Below are 20178 nucleotides of genomic sequence, written 5' to 3'. Positions count from 1 at the left end.
TTTTTTTCGTCGGGATATGAACATTAGTTTTAATGAAGAAATGAACTAAGGATTTTGATTTCTTAGAGATTATTCGTTTATTGAAAATAAGAAACAACAGCAAGATTTAATTTAGTGCGCACACAGTGTATTCGTTACAGCATATAGGCTCTGGTTGTTCTTTTAGCTCTAATCTTCTTTTGGTTTGATGATATATTTTGTCATAATAAAAAATACACATTGTAACATGTGTAAACCATTTAGAGTTGCTAAAGGATTTTGCTATTATTTTTACAAGAATTGAACGACAGACCACTTGGTGTCAGTGGTACTCTGTGTTATGGTTGAAAAGATTTAACCATGCCCTAAATGTTGGCATGCGCAGTGCTGTTTTGTTCTTCTGAGTGTGCGTGGTTATTGTGAGAAATTCGACGGGCTGATGGTACGACAAAGAACATGATGAGAACTGTTCAGCTCAATGGAGATACTGCACAGTGTTTGATCTCATCAAATTACTAATAATATTTGGATCTGAAAAACCCTGCTTTAATCGCTCATGATGGGAGAAGGCAGACAAAGGCGCAGATGGGAGTATTGTTGGACAGCTCTGTGTTTTTATTTGCTGCTGTGCTTTGCGCCGCAGGTTTCGGGTCAGACAAGATACTCCATTCCAGAGGAGGTTAAAGAGGGATCCGTTGTTGGAAATATTGCAAAGGACCTCGGTCTCGAAGTTAGTTCGTTAAAGCACAAACGGTTCCGTATTGTTTCTGGATTTATGGACAACCTTTTCCAGGTAAATCAGGACAATGGCGTCTTGTATGTTTATGAGAAAATCGACCGAGAGGAGATCTGTGATGGCAATGGTGCATGTTTGCTAAACCTGAAAATTGCCGTTGAAAATCCACTTGAAGTTCATTACGTTGAGGTTGAAATAACAGATGTAAACGACAACTTCCCTTCCTTTCCTGAAAAAGACCTGCATATTGAAATAGCAGAAAACACCGCAAAGGGCGCACGCTTCGCTCTTTCAACTGCTCGAGATTTAGATGCTGGCATAAATTCCATTAGATCGTATCGACTTAAACAAAACGAGTACTTTGACATAGAAATAAAAGACAGCGAATATGGCGATAAAAGTCCTTTTCTGCTTTTACAGAAATCCTTAGACAGGGAGAGTCAAGAGAAACACGTGTTAATTTTAACTGCCATAGATGGTGGAAATCCACCAAAATCAGGCATTTTGAATATATCTGTCACCGTGCTTGATGTTAATGACAACCGTCCGATGTGCAGCAGGGACACATACACTGTGATGTTAAAGGAAAACTCCCCTCTCGGCTTTGTGGTTGCGTCTGTTAATGCATCTGACCCAGACGAGGGTGTTAATGGAGAAGTTGAATATACCTACGGAAGAAATGTACACCGTAAAGTACACGATGTATTTGAGTTAGATAAGGTCACTGGTGAAATACGCGTTAAAGGCAAAATTGATTTTGAAGAGAATGAAATGTATACAATAAACATAAAAGCATCAGACAAGGGGCGCTTTCCATTAAATACTGACTGCAGAGTTATCATTAAGATCATAGATGTCAATGATAATGAACCTGAGATTGAAGTAACTTCTCTTTCTAATGTTGTTTCCGAAGACGCAAAGCCAGGGACAGTCATTTCTCTTATTAGCATTACGGACAAAGATTCGGGAATAAACGGCAAAGTCGTTTGTAGTTTGTTAGGGGATGTACCGTTTGAACTAAAGCCATATGTTCAGCAGAACATGTATTCTCTAGTAACAAAAGAGGGTTTGGACCGGGAAGTGGCTTCCTATTATGACCTCACTATAACAGCAACTGATTTGGGCAGTCCTGCTCTTTCAGCATCCAAATCTCTAAGTATAGAGGTGTCCGATGTAAACGATAACATACCACAATTTTCATACAGCCCTCTTGAGATTTACCTTTATGAAAATAATCCGCCAGGTGGGTCTGTGTTCTCTGTGAGCGCAAGTGACACAGACAAAAATGAAAATGCCATTATTGCGTATCACATTATCAGAGGCGATCAGACACAAAGTGATATGGCTTCATTCTTAAATATAAATTCAGAAACAGGCGTAATTAGTGCGCTGAAAAGTTTTGACTTTGAAACTATCAAAAAGTTTCAGTTCTACGTGCTTGCCACAGACTCTGGATCTCCGTCTCTCAGCAGTAACGTGACAGTTAACGTGTTTATTCTGGATCAGAACGACAATGTTCCAGTGATCTTATATCCAGTGAGCGCTAATGGTTCTGCTGAGGGTGTGGAGGAGATTCCCCGCAATGTGAACGCAGGTCATTTGGTGACTAAAGTCAGAGCCTATGACGCAGATATAGGATACAACGGCTGGTTATTATTTTCAATACAGGAAGTTAGTGATCACAGTCTGTTTGGTTTGGACCGCTATACAGGACAGATAAGAACCCTTCGCTCATTCACAGAAATTGACGAGGCCCAGCATAAACTGGTCATACTGGTGAAAGACAATGGGAACGTTTCTCTCTCAGCAACAGCGACTGTGATTGTGAAAGTTGTGGAGCCCAAAGAGGCTTTTGCAGCTTCTGATGTTACAAACGCAGTAAAAGATGAGGAGGAAAACAATGTGACATTTTATTTGATCATCACATTGGGCTCTGTGTCGGTCCTTTTTATCATCAGCATCATCGTGTTGATTGTAATGCAGTGTTCGAAATCTTCAGACTATTCCTCTAAGTATTTACAAGATGTGAATTACGACGGGACTCTGTGTCACAGCATTCAGTACAGATCTGGAGACAAACGGTACATGCTAGTTGGACCCAGAATGAGTGTCGGTTCTACTTTAGCACCTCCCAGTAATAGGAATACTCTAGTGATACCAGATCGCAGGAGGAGAGATTCTGGAGAGGTAAGATTGACGGATAATTCTATTCTCTCTGTTTTTGTGTCGGTTTGTTCTTTATTTACTACATTTACATTTTCAGTTGTACTATGTTTTGATACTGAAAACTGTAGCCATAAGTTTAAAATGCTTACACGGTTATAAGCGATATATTTTACATTTATGGTGCTTCAAGTTTGTATTTTAAAGAATTGTAAGGGAGCTGTCCGTTAATGTAGTGCTGAAGTAGATGAAGTTTCAGAGAACTAAATGCATTTACATTTGACAAACGCTTTAATCCAAAGTGACAATGAAATACAATTAACACATTTTTTATCAGTATGTTTGTTGCCTTGGTTCAAATCCATGACCTTTTGTGCTGCTGTACGTTCACATGTTGTTGAAAAAAAGAATGTATGCACAAAATAGAGGCAAAAAAAAAAAGATTTACCTTCTCACAGTGTATATATAATTTTATGTTTAGACTGGTAAATGTGCATTTTAAAAATATTTAGCAGGGTATGAAAACCGCTGGGGGTCAATGTTGCTTTATGATTCGTAGAGAACATTAGGACCTTCCCCTAATGATGACGCAAGTAGGGCTGTATTGTTCCTCACATTCACAGGAATACGCGAGCTGATGAACGATACCAAACACAAGGCAGACGGTACATAATACACATTTTTTTCTATTGCCTAGTGTAACCACATTGAACAATTTACTGCAAGCTACAGACCCCAGAATTATAGGTTATATTTTCTTTCTATGAAAATCCGTTTGGTAGTGGTTCGTGATGGAAGCCGCAGGACAAAGGCGCAGATGGGAATACTGCGCTATTGCTCTGTGTTTCTCGTTGCTTTTGGGCTACGGACAACAGATTTCAGCTCAAATCAGATACTCTGTTCCAGAAGAAGTAAATGAAGGATTTACTCTGGGAAATATCGCAAAGGATTTGGGTCTTGAAGTAAGTAGCTTGGTTGAGCGACAGCTTCGTATCGTTTCTGGATCAAAGGAGGAGCTATTTCAGATAAACCTGGAAAATGGCGTGTTGTTCGTTCACAAGAAAATCGACAGAGAGTCTTTGTGTATTACCAGTGGTATCTGCATGGTAAATTTAAAAATCGTCGTCGACAATCCTTTGGAAATACATTATGTAGAGGTAGAAATATTAGATATAAACGATCACTCTCCTGTATTTCCTGAAAAACAGCAAAGCCTGAGAATCTATGAAAATACATTGCCCGGCGCTGATTATCAGTTACAGGCTGCCAGAGATCCAGATTTTGGGACGAATTCGGTTAGGTTTTATAAATTAAGTCATAGTGATCATTTTGAAATTAAAGTTAGAGAAATTGATGAGGATAAGCTGCCCTTTTTAGTTCTAAAGAAACCAATTGATCGGGAAATTACAACGACATATAAACTACTTTTAACAGCCGTTGACGGAGGGACTCCTCCAAGGTCGGGCATTCTTAACATTACTGTTACCGTTTTGGATATAAATGATAATCGCCCTGCATTTAGCCGAGAGACATATTCTGCCTCATTGCCGGAAAACTCCATTACTGGCACGATAGTAATTCAAGTAAATGCCACTGATATGGATGAAGGTCCGAATAGCGATATCGAATACAGTTTTGCAACATTACATGGAAAAGCGCACGAGGTCTTTGAGCTTGATCAGATAACAGGTGAAATACGTGTAAAGGGGGAAGTGGATTTTGAAGATGCTGAAGTCTATAAACTCGATATTCGGGCCTCGGATAAGGGACATCCACCAATGTCTGCAAACTGCAGAGTAGTTATTAAGATAATTGATTTAAATGACAATAAACCAGAAATCGAGATTACGTCACTTTCCAAAAACATCCCTGAAGATTCAAAGCCAGGAACTGTTATTTCTCTCATCAGTGTGAGTGATAAAGATGCAGGAATAAACGGGAAAGTAATTTGTCAGTTAAACAAAAATGTTCCTTTTGAGTTAAAGCCTTCCTTCAAAGACAACATGTACTCTTTAGTAACAAATGATCGGTTAGATAGAGAAACGAACTCACAATACGAAATTACAATAACAGCCTCTGATTTGGGACAGCCGCCTTTGACTGCATCGACCACCCTGAGCGTTCAAGTTTTCGATGTGAATGATAATGCCCCGGTATTTTTAATAAATCCGTTAGAGCTTTACTTAATGGAAAATAATGCAGCAGGTTCGTCTATAATTTCTGTGAGCGCATCTGATAGAGATACCGCTGAAAATGCCGTAATATCATATAACATAGTAAGAGGTAATGGAACACAGAGTGATATGTCGTCTTTCTTAAATATAAATTCAGAAACAGGTGTAATCAGTGCGCTGAAAAGTTTTGACTTTGAAACTATCAAAAAGTTCCAGTTCTACGTTCTCGCTACAGACTCTGGATCTCCATCTCTGAGCAGTAATGTGACAGTAAACGTGTTTATTTTGGATCAGAACGACAATGTTCCAGTGATCTTATATCCAGTGAGCGCTAACGGTTCTGCTGAAGGTGTGGAGGAGATTCCCCGCAATGTGAACGCAGGTCATTTGGTGACTAAAGTCAGAGCCTATGACGCAGATGTAGGATACAACGGCTGGTTATTATTTTCACTGCAGGAAGTTAGTGATCACAGTCTGTTTGGTTTGGACCGCTATACAGGACAAATAAGAACCCTTCGCTCATTTACAGAAACAGACGAGGCCCAGCATAAACTGGTCATACTGGTGAAAGACAATGGGAACGTTTCTCTCTCAGCAACATCGACTGTGATTGTGAAAGTTGTGGAGCCCAAAGAGGCTTTTGCAGCTTCTGATGTTACAAACGCAGTGAAAGACGATGAAGAAAACAATGTGACGTTTTATTTGATCATCACATTGGGCTCTGTGTCAGTGCTTTTTATCATCAGTATCATCGTGTTGATTGCAATGCAGTGCTCTAAATCTTCAGACTATTCATCTAAGTATTTACAAGATGCGAATTACGACGGGACTCTGTGTCACAGCATTCAGTACAGATCTGGAGATAAACGGTACATGCTAGTTGGACCCAGAATGAGTGTCGGTTCTACTTTAGCACCTGGCGGTAATAGGAATACTCTAGTGATACCAGATCGCAGGAGGAGAGATTCTGGAGAGGTAAGAGCACTCAACGAAAATATTTAATTTTTTCATGATTTTTAATTTAATTTTTATATATTTTTGTGTGTCCTAAGCTGGTAATTCTCTTGGTCTTGGTTATTTGGTAGTCTGTATCTGGGTTTTAGAACTTGTTCCTTAGAGAAAGGTTTTATTGTTTCCCAGCAGAGATTAACGTTTAAAAAGTGTTTTAACTTTTGTTTTCATGATAGGCCTACTGAGAAAGGCGTTTGGTGCATTTTTTTTCTAATGATATTGTTTGCTGTGGCGTTCTAGGCCGACTTTCCATTTCTGCGCTTTCTCTGTGTCGCTGTCCGTGGTGCTGACCTTTCTCTCGGTCTCCTACGTTCATATACTTTTCTCTGTTTTGATCCTTTGTTTGAAATCTCTCGAAAGTATTCAGAAAGAACCTGAATGCTATGTAGTTTTCATTGCATACTTACTTATTTGGCGCTTTTAAATGATGGCTATGTACAATTATCATTCGTTATTTAAAACTAGCCTATTAAAATAATGGCAACTCCAAGTCTTTCATGTGTTTTTCGTAGATGTTATTAACATTGAAAATACAGATTTCAGAATATTTCTTATCACGTTTCACCAGACGGTGTCAGTGTAACATCGAGGGAAATAGGATTTTGTCCTGACCATCAGTAGATGACGCGCAGGTCTGTTTTTGTCTGTGCAGAGCGTGAACAAGCAGCAGATTCACGCTACTGCTCCCGTCTTAAATAACCTGTTTTGTTTCGATTGAAAGAACGTTTTTATAGGAATGGAATTTTAGATTTGTATGTTAAAACCAAATCTTATATTCTGTAAGGCAAACTGCATTAGCGAATTGTTTATAATGGGATCTGCTGAACAAAGACGCGGATGGGAATACTGGTGGATTGCTCTGCGTTTCTCTTTGCTGCTCTGCTTCGGACTGCAGGTTTCAGCCCAAATACGATACACTATTCCAGAGGAGGCAAAAGAGGGATCTGTTGTAGGAAATATTGCTAAGGATTTGGGTCTTGATGTCAGCACGTTAGTGAACAGACGGTTTCGTATTGTTTCTGGATCTGAGGACACGCTTTTCCAGGTAAACCCAGACAATGGCATTTTATATGTCCATAAACGAATCGACAGAGAGGAACAATGTGACGGAAATACTGTCTGTATTGTGAACATTAAGACAGTAGTTGAAGATCCTTTGGAGGTCCATTATGTAGCCGTTGATGTTACTGATGTGAATGATCATTCTCCTAAATTTCCAGAGAAAAAACAAATAGTCGAAATTGCGGAAAGCACCCAGCCAGGAGCGCGCTTCCAGCTACAAGCTGCGCGTGATCCTGATATTGGTGTGAATGCTGTGCGATCGTATAAACTGAGCCAAAATGAACATTTTGATTTGGAGATAAGGGACAGGGGCGACGAAAAAAATCCCTTTCTTCTCTTGAGAAGGCCACTGGATAGGGAAAGTCAGGCTGAACATAAATTAATATTAACCGCGATTGACGGTGGGAATCCGCAGAGGTCAGGAATATTAAATATAACCGTCACGGTCCTGGATAACAATGACAATCGCCCTGTATTTAGTCAAGATGTTTACACTGTTAATTTACAAGAAAACGTGCAGCCTGATACTGTTGTAATTAAAGTTAACGCTACGGACGTTGATGAGGGGTTAAACGGTGAAGTGCGATATACGCTTGATGGGAATTTAAACGGTAAAGTTAATGATATATTTCTGTTGGACAGCGTATCAGGGGAAATTCGAGTTAAGAATAAAATTGACTTTGAGGACGTTGAGGTTTACAGATTCGATATCTTCGCCTCTGATAAAGGGAACCCACCAATGACAGTCGACTGTAGAGTTATAGTCAAAATATTAGACGTAAACGATAACGCCCCCGAAATCGAGATTACATCACTGTCTAATGTTATTCCTGAAGATTCAAAACCCGGAACCGTAATTTCACTCATTAGTGTGTCAGACAGAGATTCTGGTGCAAATGGCAAAGTTGTATGCACTTTATCTGCTAATGTCCCATTTGAAATTAAGCCGTCTGTTCAAGACAACATGTATTCTTTAGTGTCCAAAACGCACTTGGACAGAGAAGCAACGTCTCAGTATGAGATCACAATAATTGCGACAGACATTGGTCAACCTTCTCTAACCTCGTTTAAGACACTAACAGTACAAATTTCCGATGTTAATGACAATAAGCCGGATTTTATTGTAAATCCTCTCGAACTTTATTTATCGGAAAACAACGTTCCAGGTGGCTTTATTTACGCCGTAACCGCATTTGATAAAGACATTAATGATAATGCTTTAATTTCATATCATTTAATTAGAGGCGACGGGACACAGAATGATATGCCTTCATTCTTAAACATAAATTCAGAAACAGGTGTAATCAGTGCGTTAAAAAGTTTCGACTTTGAAACTTCAAAAACATTCCAGTTTCAAGTCCTCGCTACCGACTCTGGATCTCCGTCTCTGAGCAGTAATGTGACAGTGAACGTGTTTATTCTGGATCAGAACGACAACGTTCCAGTGATCTTATATCCAGTGAGCGCAAACGGTTCTGCTGAGGGTGTGGAGGAGATTCCCCGCAATGTGAACGCGGGTCATTTGGTGACTAAAGTCAGAGCCTATGACGCAGATATAGGATACAACGGCTGGTTGTTATTTTCACTGCAGGAAGCTAGTGATCACAGTCTGTTTGGTTTAGACCGCTATACAGGACAGATAAGAACCCTTCGCTCATTCACAGAAACAGACGAGGCCCGGCATAAACTGGTCATACTGGTGAAAGACAATGGGAACGTTTCTCTCTCGGCAACAGCGACTGTGATTGTGAAAGTTGTGGAACCCAAAGAGGCTTTTGCAGCTTCTGATGTTACAAACGCAGTGAAAGACGAGGAGGAAAACAACGTGACGTTTTATTTGATCATCACATTGGGCTCTGTGTCAGTGCTTTTTATCATCAGTATCATCGTGTTGATTGTAATGCAGTGCTCTAAATCTTCAGACTATTCGTCCAAGTATTTACAAGACGCAAATTACGACGGGACTCTGTGTCACAGCATTCAGTACAGATCTGGAGACAAACGGTACATGCTAGTTGGACCCAGAATGAATGTCGGTTCTACTTTAGCACCTGGCAGTAATAGGAATACTCTAGTGATACCAGATCGCAGGAGGAGGGATTCTGGTGAGGTAAGATGTAATATTTATTTCCTTATTTTAAAACATTATATTAAACATAGTACCTTATTACTTTAGTTCATCACAGTACACTGTAAAAGTAAAAGATGGGTTAACATAAAAATAACTACATCTAAAAAATTAAACTTTTTTTTAACTTGAATTTCCTTACTTTAAGTAAAACTTTTAGGTTTAAAAAAGCTTATTTTTTAGGCGTTACCAATCGAAGTAATTATTTTAAAAAATACCTTAAATTTCTCACTTAAAATTAGAAAAGTTCATTTGAAATTTTTTTTTTTTTAAGTGTTAATTGTTGAAATATTTTTTAAATAGATCCAACTTTCACTTTTTACAGTGCTCCACAGAGCACATATTATTTCTGATAATTTCGGTGAATTATAATACATAACACAGATATATTTTATGGTTTTCGCCATCTTGACTGAAACAATTGCTGTCCGTGGTACTGAAATGCTTTAACTGTGTGTTACTATGTGTGTGTTTTATTAGGAGGTTTTTGTGGAGGTGAATTTTTTTTGTTTAATTAACTTTTTAATACGTGAAAAAAGTATTTAGCCGTTATTCAAAGCAGTTTTAAAGTAATATGTATTATGTAGGAAGCAATATGTATTTTGCGGTGGATTCATGCATGTTTATATAATACTTCTACCTCTTTTGTGCCATATGGTGTCACTATTGTATTGTGATAAGCAATAAAGATGTAGCCCATCCCCTTGAAATGTGGTGCGCAGGGCTGTTTTGTTCGTTTGCATTGGGATAAGAGATCCATCTTATATTACTAGCAGCAGGATAACGATGCTGTACAAATAACCGATAAATTTCTCAGCATTATTAAACGGATGGATTATTTTAAATACACGCTGTCATGAATGAGTGACTAATTTTAGTGATTTGTTTTAAGCCGTTTTAAAGAGATCCTTAACGATGGAAGCCGAGAGACAAAGGCGCATATGGGAGTACTGCTGGATTGCTTTGTGTTTTTCTTCGCTGCTGAGTTTCGGGCAGCGTGTTTCATCCCAAATAAGATACTCTGTTCCAGAGGAGGTTAATGAGGGATATGTCGTGGGAAATATTGCTAAGGATTTGGGTCTTGATGCGAATAATTTGGTGAACAGACGGTTCCGTATTGTCTCTGGATCTACAGATGCCTTTTTTCAGGTAAATCAAAACAATGGCGAATTGTATGTTAGTAAGAAAATCGACAGGGAGGCCTCGTGCGACGGAAATAGCGTTTGCTTGATAAATTTAAAAATCGCAGTTGAAGATCCACTTGAAATTCATTATGCTGGAGTGGAAATTACAGATGTGAATGACCACAGTCCTCGCTTCCCCGAGAAAGAGCAACATTTTAAAATGTCTGAAAGCACAGTCGCAGGTGTACGTTTTGAACTCCAACATGCAAGAGATCCTGACATTGGAAGTAATTCTGTTCGGTCTTATAAACTGGGAAAGAACAATTATTTTGACTTGGAAATGAGAGATGTTGACGAGGAGGAAAAAAATCCAATCTTGGTTTTACTTAAACCGTTAGACAGAGAGCAAAATTCGGAGCACAGACTTGTGTTGACCGCTGTGGATGGGGGCAACCCCCCGAAATCAGGCACTTTAAATATTACTATTACTGTTCTTGATATAAACGACAACCGCCCGGTATGTAGTAAAGATTTATATTCAGTTACCTTTCCAGAAAACACACCAATAGGCACAGTTATAGCACAAGTTAACGCTACTGATTCTGATGAAGGTTTAAATGGGGAGGTTATGTACACGCTTGGTAAAGCTAGTAGACGAAAGGTGCATGAAACATTTAGCCTTGATAGTGCCACTGGTGAAATACAAATCAAAGAACCAATTGATTTTGAGGAGAATGAGGTACACAGATTGACAGTCCAGGCCACAGATAAGGGCCAACCGCCGATGACCACTGACTGCAGAGTCATTATAAAAATCACAGACGAGAACGATAATAATCCCGAGATAGACGTGACTTCACTTTCCAACGTAATTTCTGAGGATTCAAAACCCGGCACTGTAATTTCGCTGATCAGTGTGTCAGATAAAGACTCTGGTGTTAACGGTAAAGTTATATGTAGTATTTCAGACAATGTTCCCTTTGAGTTAAAACCATCGGTTCAAGAAAATATGTATTCTTTAGTAACCAAAGAGCGCTTGGACAGGGAACTTGTCTCAGATTATAAAATCACTATTAAAGCTATTGATTTAGGTCAGCCGCCTCTTTCTTCCTATAAAACTATTACAATACAGGTGGCTGATGTTAATGATAACAAACCAGAGTTTATCAGAAGTCCCCTTGAGCTCTATTTAGTGGAAAATAATACCCCAGGTGCGTCAGTTTTCTCTGTGGGTGCGTCAGACAAAGATCTTAATGAAAACGCAATTATTACATACAATATAATAAGAGGCGATCAGACACAAACTGATATGGCTTCGTTCCTTAATATAAACCCTGAAACGGGCGTAATTTCTGCACTTAAAAGTTTTGACTTTGAAACTGTTAAAACGTTTCAGTTTTACGTGCTCGCTACAGACTCTGGATCTCCGTCTCTGAGCAGTAATGTGACAGTGAACGCGTTTATTCTGGATCAGAACGACAACGTCCCAGTGATCTTATATCCAGTGAGCGCTAACGGTTCTGCTGAGGGTGTGGAGGAGATTCCCCGCAATGTGAACGCAGGTCATTTGGTGACTAAAGTCAGAGCTTATGACGCAGATATAGGATACAACGGCTGGTTATTATATTCACTGCAGGAAGTTAGTGATCACAGTCTGTTTGGTTTGGACCGCTATACAGGACAGATAAGAACCCTTCGCTCATTCACAGAAACAGACGAGGCCCAGCATAAACTGGTCATATTGGTGAAAGACAATGGGAACGTTTCCCTCTCAGCAACAGCGACTGTGATTGTGAAAGTAGTGGAGCCCAAAGAGGCTTTTGCAGCTTCTGATGTTCCAAACGCAGTGAAAGACGAGGAGGAAAACAACGTGACGTTTTATTTGATCATCACGTTGGGCTCTGTGTCGGTCCTTTGTATCATCAGCATCATCGTGTTGGTTGTAATGCAGTGCTCGAAATCTTCAGACTATTCGTCCAAGTATTTACAAGATGCGCAATACGACGGGACTCTGTGTCACAGCATTCAGTACAGATCTGGAGACAAACGGTACATGCTAGTTGGACCTAGAATGAGTGTCGGTTCTACTCAAGCGCCTGGCAGTAATAGGAATACTTTAGTGATACCAGATCGCAGGAGGAGAGATTCTGGAGAGGTAAGCGCATTTAAAGAAAATAACTTTTTTATTTCCTAAAGTGAGGCCTTTTAAAAAAGTTTCTAAAGTTTTTAACATTTAATTTTTTTATTGTGGCAATACTTCAATGCTCTCCCATCAATGTTTCAAGTTTGATAGTGTGCTGAACTTTGTTTTTATTATAAGAAATAAAATTTTTTGGAAGATAAACACGTTTTTATATAATCCCCAAAAAGCATATTTTAAATATATTTTATTTTAGAAAGTTATGGGTGTGTGGACAATTTCATCTTATGAAGAAGCTTTTATTAATTTTGTCATTTTCTGATAAAATATACTTGGCAGCTAAAAAAATTATATTGTGTGAAAAACAAGTAAACTTTTCTTTTCTCTCCATGGGGTGGTACGCAAATGTTCCGTTTTGTAAAATATAATACACTGTTGTACATTACTGTACCTTAAATACCTATTGCATACAGTTGAATGTTTTGTACTAACAGTTAACTGGTACACAATAATTACTTATAGATACACAATACGTCCTTTTTCTGACAGTGTACTTGTGATTTTAAACCGTGTGGTGTCAGTGTTACATAAGGATATGCACTATGTTTGGTCCTGCCCATCATCAATATGTGCTGCGCATGGCTGTTCCGTTTATTTAAACTGTAGAATCTGATACATCGCTAGAAGCTGAATTTTACGAGCGGCTTGGTCATTTATTCGGTGCCGGGACTACGTGAAATATAATTTTTATGTCAACGCATCGCTGAATCGTTTTTGGCTGTATTGAAGCAATCATAAGAATGGACGAACAAAGGCGCGGAGGCGAGTACTGCCGGATCGCTTTGTGTTTCTCTTTGTTTTTGTGCTTTGGTCAGATTTCAGCTCAGATAAGATACACCATTCCAGAGGAAATGAAAGAGGGCTCTGTTGTGGGAAATATAGCTAAGGATCTGGGACTTCAATCGAGTATATTGGTGGACAGACGATTCCGTATAGTCTCTGGTTCCAAAGATGCCCTTTTTCAGGTAAATCAGAATAATGGGGAATTATATATTTATAAAAGAATAGACCGAGAGGCGATCTGCGACGGTGCCGGTGCATGCTTAATAAATCTGAAAACTGCAGTCGAAAATCCTTTAGAAATCCACTACGTTGCTATAGAAATAACAGACATTAATGACAATAATCCTAGTTTTCTTGAGCAAAATCAGATTTTTGAGATTGCAGAACACACCCCTATAGGAACCAGCTTCCAGTTGCATGCAGCGCGTGACCAAGACACAGCACCGAATTCTGTTCGCTTGTATAAATTAAGTCATGATGAAAATTTCGAGATTGACATTAAAAACAGCGATGAAGAAAAAATTCCATTTTTAGTGTTACGAAAACCACTTGATCGTGAACAAAAAGCCGAACATTTGCTCGTTCTTACGGCCCTCGATGGTGGAAACCCTCCAAAATCAGGAACCCTTAATATTACTGTTACTGTGTTGGACATTAATGATAATCGCCCTGTGTTTAGTCAAGACACGTATTCTGTGACTTTACAAGAAAATTTACCGATTGGATCAACAGTAATTAAAATAAAGGCAACTGACACCGACGAGGGCTCGAACAGTGAGGTTGAATATTTCCTAGGTCAAACTCTAAAACGTAAAGTTTATGATATATTTGAGCTGGACCGCGTAACGGGCGAAATTAGGGTTAAAGGCGATGTAGACTTTGAAGATACCGACGTTTACAAACTAGATGTCCAGGCTTCAGATAAAGGGCAGCCTCCTTTATCTGCACAAGGCCGAGTTATAATAAAAATACAAGATGTTAACGATAACAGGCCTGAAATGGAGCTTACTTCGTTATCTAACGTTGTTCCTGAGGGTGCCAAACCTGGCACGGTAGTTGCTTTGATAAGTGTCTCCGATAAAGACTCTGGTGTCAATGGTAAAGTTGTGTGTAGTCTCTCTGAGAGCCTTCCTTTTGAATTAAAGCCCTCCTTTCAGGACAATATGTACTCTTTAGTGACGAAGGGACATTTAGATCGTGAACTCCAATCCGGTTTTGACATCACAATCACAGCCACAGATCTAGGCCAACCCTCCTTGTCATCCTTCAAAACATTAAGCATCCAAGTAGCGGATGTGAATGATAACAAACCGGAATTTTCTAGTAATTTAATTGAGATTTATTTGTTTGAAAATAATGTACCTGGAACCTCTATATTTTCTGTGAAAGCGTATGATCAAGACGTTAATGAAAACGCGGTCATATCATATAACATAATAAGAAGTGTAGGGGCACAGAACGACATAACATCGTTTTTGAATATAAACTCCGAGACAGGAATTATTCACTCGCTTACAAGTTTTGATTTTGAAGCAATTAAAAAGTTTCAATTCAGCATTCTCGCAACAGACTCTGGATCTCCGTCTCTGAGCAGTAATGTGACTTTAAACGTGTTTATTCTGGATCAGAACGACAACGTTCCAGTAATATTATATCCAGTCAGCGCTAACGGTTCTGCTGAGGGTGTGGAGGAGATTCCCCGCAATGTGAACGCAGGTCATTTGGTGACTAAAGTCAGAGCCTATGACGCAGATATAGGATACAACGGCTGGTTGTTATTTTCACTGCAGGAAGTTAGTGATCACAGTCTGTTTGGTTTGGACCGCTATACAGGACAGATAAGAACCCTTCGCTCATTCACAGAAACAGACGAGGCCCAGCATAAACTGGTCATACTGGTGAAAGACAATGGGAACGTTTCTCTCTCAGCAACAGCGACTGTGATTGTGAAAGTTGTGGAGCCTAAAGAGGCTTTTGCAGCTTCTGATGTTACAAACGCAGTGAAAGACGAGGAGGAAAACAACGTGACGTTTTATTTGATCATCACATTGGGCTCTGTGTCAGTGCTTTTTATCATCAGTATCATCGTGTTGATTGTAATGCAGTGCTCTAAATCTTCGGACTATTCGTCTAAGTATTTACAAGATGCGAATTACGACGGGACTCTGTGTCACAGCATTCAGTACAGATCTGGAGACAAACGGTACATGCTAGTTGGACCCAGAATGAGTGTCGGTTCTACTTTAGCACCTGGCAGTAATAGGAATACTCTAGTGATACCAGATCGCAGGAGGAGAGATTCTGGAGAGGTAAGGAAAGGCCTGACTATAAGCTTTATTGGAAAATGTTAATTGATTGTTTTGCTATTTTTTCTTTTGTATTTAAAATCAGTTGTAATTTATGCCAAATTCAATGTCTGTTTTTCTGTCTTGTATGCGAGCTTTGTAAGCCGTTCTTGCATCTTTGTTTTTGTCGCTCCCGCCGGCCTTTAGTAATGTGATTGAATTGCTGATAAAATTGCATTGTAATTATTATGACAAATTTGATTACATTTTGCAACAAAATTTTAATTCTCTACCTTGCACTCTGGGATTTGGTGTAATAAATGCATAAATCTATGTGAGGTGCCTCGTCTGTTAACTGGTCTGATTACCTAACATCATGCATGTACAGTTTCATAACTCAACTTCATACACATTTAATTGGTTATGTATTTAGAGTGTCATAAAGTTCAGTTATGAAACTGTAAATGCACACTTCATAAAAAAATTGTGATTTAATGAATACGGTTTAATAAATAAAAAATAATTTCCCGACAAACAATTATAGGTCTGTGGTTGAAAAAAATTAAAGTTTTTTTCTTGTTTGCATTTTATGTAGGAAAGTATATGCACATTAGGCTTTTTATTTTCCTTTTTGATATTTCGCAAACTATGTTGTCCAGGCGCTGTCCTTAGTCCTGAATTCATTATGCGGATTTCTCTGCTGCGCATCATTCTCGATTTTTGAATATAGGCTATTATGTCTTTCAGAACTTATTCACAGCAAGTTTTTCTTTTTAAATGTATATATTAATATTAGTGCAGTAAATGAGGAAGATCACGAGGTGTCAGTGTGAACCTAGAAAACAAATCTCAGCGCCAAAGAATACCGCCCTCTTTTCCCAATAGTGCATAGTGGCTTGCACACGATCGTGATCTGATTTTGTCAGTGGGAGCTTGGTCGTTGCTTTTGTCCTTACATTTTATTCGTAATATTTTACGGGGTTTAGAAAATGTGGTTATTTGTCGCATGGCCTTTCAACTGATATTTTCAACCCGTTGTAAATTTCTGGTGGAATAAGTAGCCTACTTAAAGAAAAACATGGGACAAAGGAGACCGCATCACTGTCTGGAGCCGCGTTTGAAAATCCTATTCATTGCTTTCTCGCTTGTTTTTGGAAAGACGGTTTGGGCGCAAATTCGCTACTCGATCTCTGAAGAGCAAAAAGACGGAGCAGTTGTAGGAAATATTGCTAAGGATTTGGGTATTGATCACAAAACCTTAAAGGATCGAGGATTTCGCATCGTCTCGACCTCAGGCGAGTCATTGTTCAGTGTGAATCAAAATGACGGTGTTATGTATGTGAAAGGTAAAATAGACAGAGAGGTGGTGTGCGAGAGAATCAACCCGTGTTTAATCAATCTGAAAATCGCTTTAGAAGATCCACTAGAGATTCATTACGTGACTGTTGATATAATTGACGTGAATGATCACGCTCCGAGGTTCCCAGAACAGGAAAAGCGTTTGGAAATTAGTGAAACTGTCCTTCCCGGTGCGCGATTCCAACTTCAGGCAGCGCGTGATCCAGATAGTGGCAGTAATTCAGTTCAGATTTACAAATTAAGCCACACCGATTATTTCCGCATTGATATAAAAGATCGTGACAGAGACGGCAAAGTTCCCGTGTTAATTTTACAAAAGCCGCTTGACCGAGAGATTACAAAACGGTTTCAATTGCAATTAACTGCTTTAGATGGAGGCAGACCACCAAAATCTGGAACGATGGACATAACTATAGATGTGTTAGATATCAATGATAATGCTCCTGTGTTTACTAAAGATACTTACAGTGTAGTGTTGAATGAAAACACGCCTGTAGGCACAACAATTTTAAGAGTAAATGCAACCGATTCAGACGAAGGTCAAAACGGAGAAGTAGTTTATGCATTAGGACATAACGTAAATGATAAACTATTTGATGTTAACCAAATTACTGGGGAAATTATTATAACTGGTCTTTTGGATTTTGAAGTCAAAGATGTATATGAGATTGACATTCAAGCTTCTGATAAAGGAACTGTTCCTCTATCAACAGATAAAAGTATAACTATAAAAATAGCAGATGTAAATGACAATCCTCCTCAGATAGAAGTGACGTCATTTTCAAAATCTGTTCCTGAGGACTCCAAACCTGGCACAACAGTGGCTTTAATAAGTGTATCAGATTTAGATTCTGCAATAAATGGGAGAGTCTCGTGTTCAATACCCGATGACGTACCTTTCAAACTAATATCTTCAACACAAGATAATACATATTCCTTAGTAACAACATCAGCTCTTGACAGAGAGACAACATCTCACTATGAAGTTATGTTGGTAGCCAAAGATGCTGGACAGCCACCTCTGTCTTCTGTTAAAACTATAACTGTGCAGGTGTCAGATGTAAATGACAACAGTCCAGAGTTCAGCTCTAACCCTTACGCGTTTTATGTGATGGAAAATAATGTCCCAGGCAAATCTTTATTTTCTGTGTCTGCTTCTGATAAAGATGCCAGTGAAAGCGGTATTGTTAACTATCAGATATGGAGAGATAGTGGTGTAGAAAACAAATATACATCTTTTATTAACATAAACTCAGAAAACGGAGAGATTTATGCGCTGAAGAGTTTTGACTTTGAAACTTTAAAGACTTTTCAGTTCCACGTGCTCGCTACCGACTCTGGATCTCCGTCTCTGAGCAGTAATGTGACAGTAAACGTGTTTATTTTGGATCAGAACGACAATGTTCCAGTGATCTTATATCCAGTGAGCTCTAACGGTTCTGCTGAAGGTGTGGAGGAAATTCCTCGCAACGTGAACGCAGGTCATTTGGTGACTAAAGTCAGAGCTTATGACGCAGATATAGGATACAACGGCTGGTTATTATTTTCACTGCAGGAAGTTAGTGATCACAGTCTGTTTGGTTTGGACCGCTATACAGGACAGATAAGAACCCTTCGCTCATTCACAGAAACAGACGAGGCCCAGCATAAACTGGTCATACTGGTGAAAGACAATGGGAACGTTTCTCTCTCAGCAACAGCGACTGTGATTGTAAAAGTTGTGGAGCCCAAAGAGGCTTTTGCAGCTTCTGATGTTACAAACGCAGTGAAAGACGAAGAGGAAAACAATGTGACATTTTATTTGATCATCACATTGGGCTCTGTGTCGGTGCTTTTTATAATCAGTATCATCGTGTTGATTGTAATGCAGTGCTCTAAATCAGACTATTCGTCCAAGTATTTACAAGAAGCAAATTACGACGGGACTCTGTGTCACAGCATTCAGTACAGATCTGGAGACAAACGGTACATGCTAGTTGGACCCAGAATGAGTGTCGGTTCTACTCTAGCACCTGGGAGTAATAGAAATACTCTAGTGATACCAGATCGCAGGAGGAGAGATTCTGGAGAGGTAAGAATGGATGAAGTTGTTATTTGTATATCCTTCATGGTTTTTCAATATTATACTTATTCATTGTTTTTCATTTATATTCCTTTAGTGTTTAAAATAATCAAATATATAACTATTTTATGCAGGCCTTTGTTTTTTAAACAACAGTTCAGCAATTGTAGTTTTGGTTTGTTTTAGATTTACTTGTTGTGACTATAGAAGTTTGTATTTTATTTACATTAAATATTCAACCTAATATCACGGGAAGCCGTATGTAAGGATGAGACAAACAAGGAAAACAGGAATTTATTACTCTGTCTCAATTCCCAATGCCTTCTTGTACCATCTGCACTCCTGTGCTCACTGATAGTGATCAAAGATGATTGGCAGAGTTATTTATCCAGTACAGTGAGTGTTAAAGGTTGTCTACTCTTCTGATTGGTCAGATTGAATGTATCATGTTGGGTTTGGTCATATGGTCAAGGAATGGATAAAAGGCAATATTTTGGGTATGCTCAGGCTCTTTTCTTTTCCCTTATCTTCGTTTGGACTGTATGGTCTCTATGAGCTCTGCTCTTGGATTCTGCTTATTTTCTATGCTCTTGTTCTTTACCTGAGCTCTGGGCCATTAGGCCAAATTTTCAGTGCTCAATGGAGACTCTTTTAAACTTTCTTTCTTTCTCTGTTCTCTATCCTAATATTTCATATACTGTACATTGAAAACAGTTAATTGTACATGTATTATTTACCATGTCATGCAATGCTCTCCCACATATTTTGCTATCATAACTGCGTTTATTTCCGTCATTGGTATAAGTTGCAGATGGATAGGAACTGACAAGAAATATACAGTTTTATACCATCTTGCTGTTAACGTTGCTTTAGTCATTTAGGCTTTCCTACAGCCTGAACTACTGTAGTTGATCCACCCTAACACATGTTTTACCTGGTTGCAATTTTGTTTGAATTCATATGATGTGCATCATACAAAAGCATACAATTATCTGTTAAGAAGCACAAACGAAACCCCATTCCCAACCCCAAAGTTTTTTGGGGTGAAGGCAGATCATGCTATATACACGATTGAGATCTTACAAATTCATGCAAAATACTAACCTCGTGAA

At 38.9% G+C, this 20178-nt stretch overlaps 5 protein-coding genes and 1 long non-coding RNA gene across 11 annotated transcripts in view; 5 read left to right on the top strand and 1 right to left on the bottom strand.

Annotated features, from left to right (window-relative positions):
* Positions 1–20178, top strand: part of LOC129421780 (protocadherin alpha-C2) — a 160828-nt gene that overhangs the window by 6274 nt on the left and 134376 nt on the right. For 2 of the 6 annotated variants that reach the window (XM_055177318.2, XM_055177317.2), the window contains exon 1: positions 6701–9235. The exons of 2 other annotated variants lie outside the window; for them this stretch is intronic. In XM_055177318.2, the coding sequence (XP_055033293.2) occupies positions 6818–9235 (2418 nt within the window). In that variant the 5' untranslated portion in view covers positions 6701–6817. Of the gene's footprint in view, positions 1–6700; positions 9236–9997; positions 12533–20178 lie in introns of those variants that run through there. 2 more of the 6 variants (XM_073854472.1, XM_073854466.1) reach the window with 1 other exon arrangement.
* Positions 1–20178, bottom strand: part of LOC129421799 (uncharacterized) — a 95060-nt gene that overhangs the window by 49625 nt on the left and 25257 nt on the right. The window lies entirely within an intron of this gene.
* Positions 24–3066, top strand: LOC141350070 (protocadherin alpha-3-like). Its single transcript, XM_073854477.1, has one exon. The coding sequence runs from the start codon at positions 536–538 to the stop codon at positions 3038–3040; it is 2505 nt and encodes an 834-aa protein (XP_073710578.1). The 5' UTR covers positions 24–535; the 3' UTR covers positions 3041–3066.
* LOC129421791 (protocadherin alpha-3-like) lies at positions 3435–6169 on the top strand. The gene has a single exon (XM_055177361.2). The coding sequence runs from the start codon at positions 3670–3672 to the stop codon at positions 6052–6054; it is 2385 nt and encodes a 794-aa protein (XP_055033336.2). The 5' UTR covers positions 3435–3669; the 3' UTR covers positions 6055–6169.
* Positions 12720–15778, top strand: LOC129421793 (protocadherin alpha-8-like). Its single transcript, XM_073854462.1, has one exon. It carries the CDS (start codon positions 13318–13320, stop codon positions 15709–15711), a length of 2394 nt encoding a protein of 797 aa, XP_073710563.1. The 5' UTR covers positions 12720–13317; the 3' UTR covers positions 15712–15778.
* Positions 16252–19492, top strand: LOC141350135 (protocadherin alpha-3-like). The gene is made up of 2 exons (XM_073854611.1): positions 16252–19100; positions 19425–19492. Exons 1-2 carry the CDS (start codon positions 16724–16726, stop codon positions 19490–19492), a joined length of 2445 nt encoding a protein of 814 aa, XP_073710712.1. The 5' UTR covers positions 16252–16723.

The sequence above is a fragment of the Misgurnus anguillicaudatus genome, chromosome 16 (genome assembly GCF_027580225.2).
Source record: "Misgurnus anguillicaudatus chromosome 16, ASM2758022v2, whole genome shotgun sequence".
NCBI lineage: Eukaryota > Metazoa > Chordata > Actinopteri > Cypriniformes > Cobitidae > Misgurnus > Misgurnus anguillicaudatus.
This window is presented reverse-complemented; position numbering and strand designations above follow the sequence as displayed.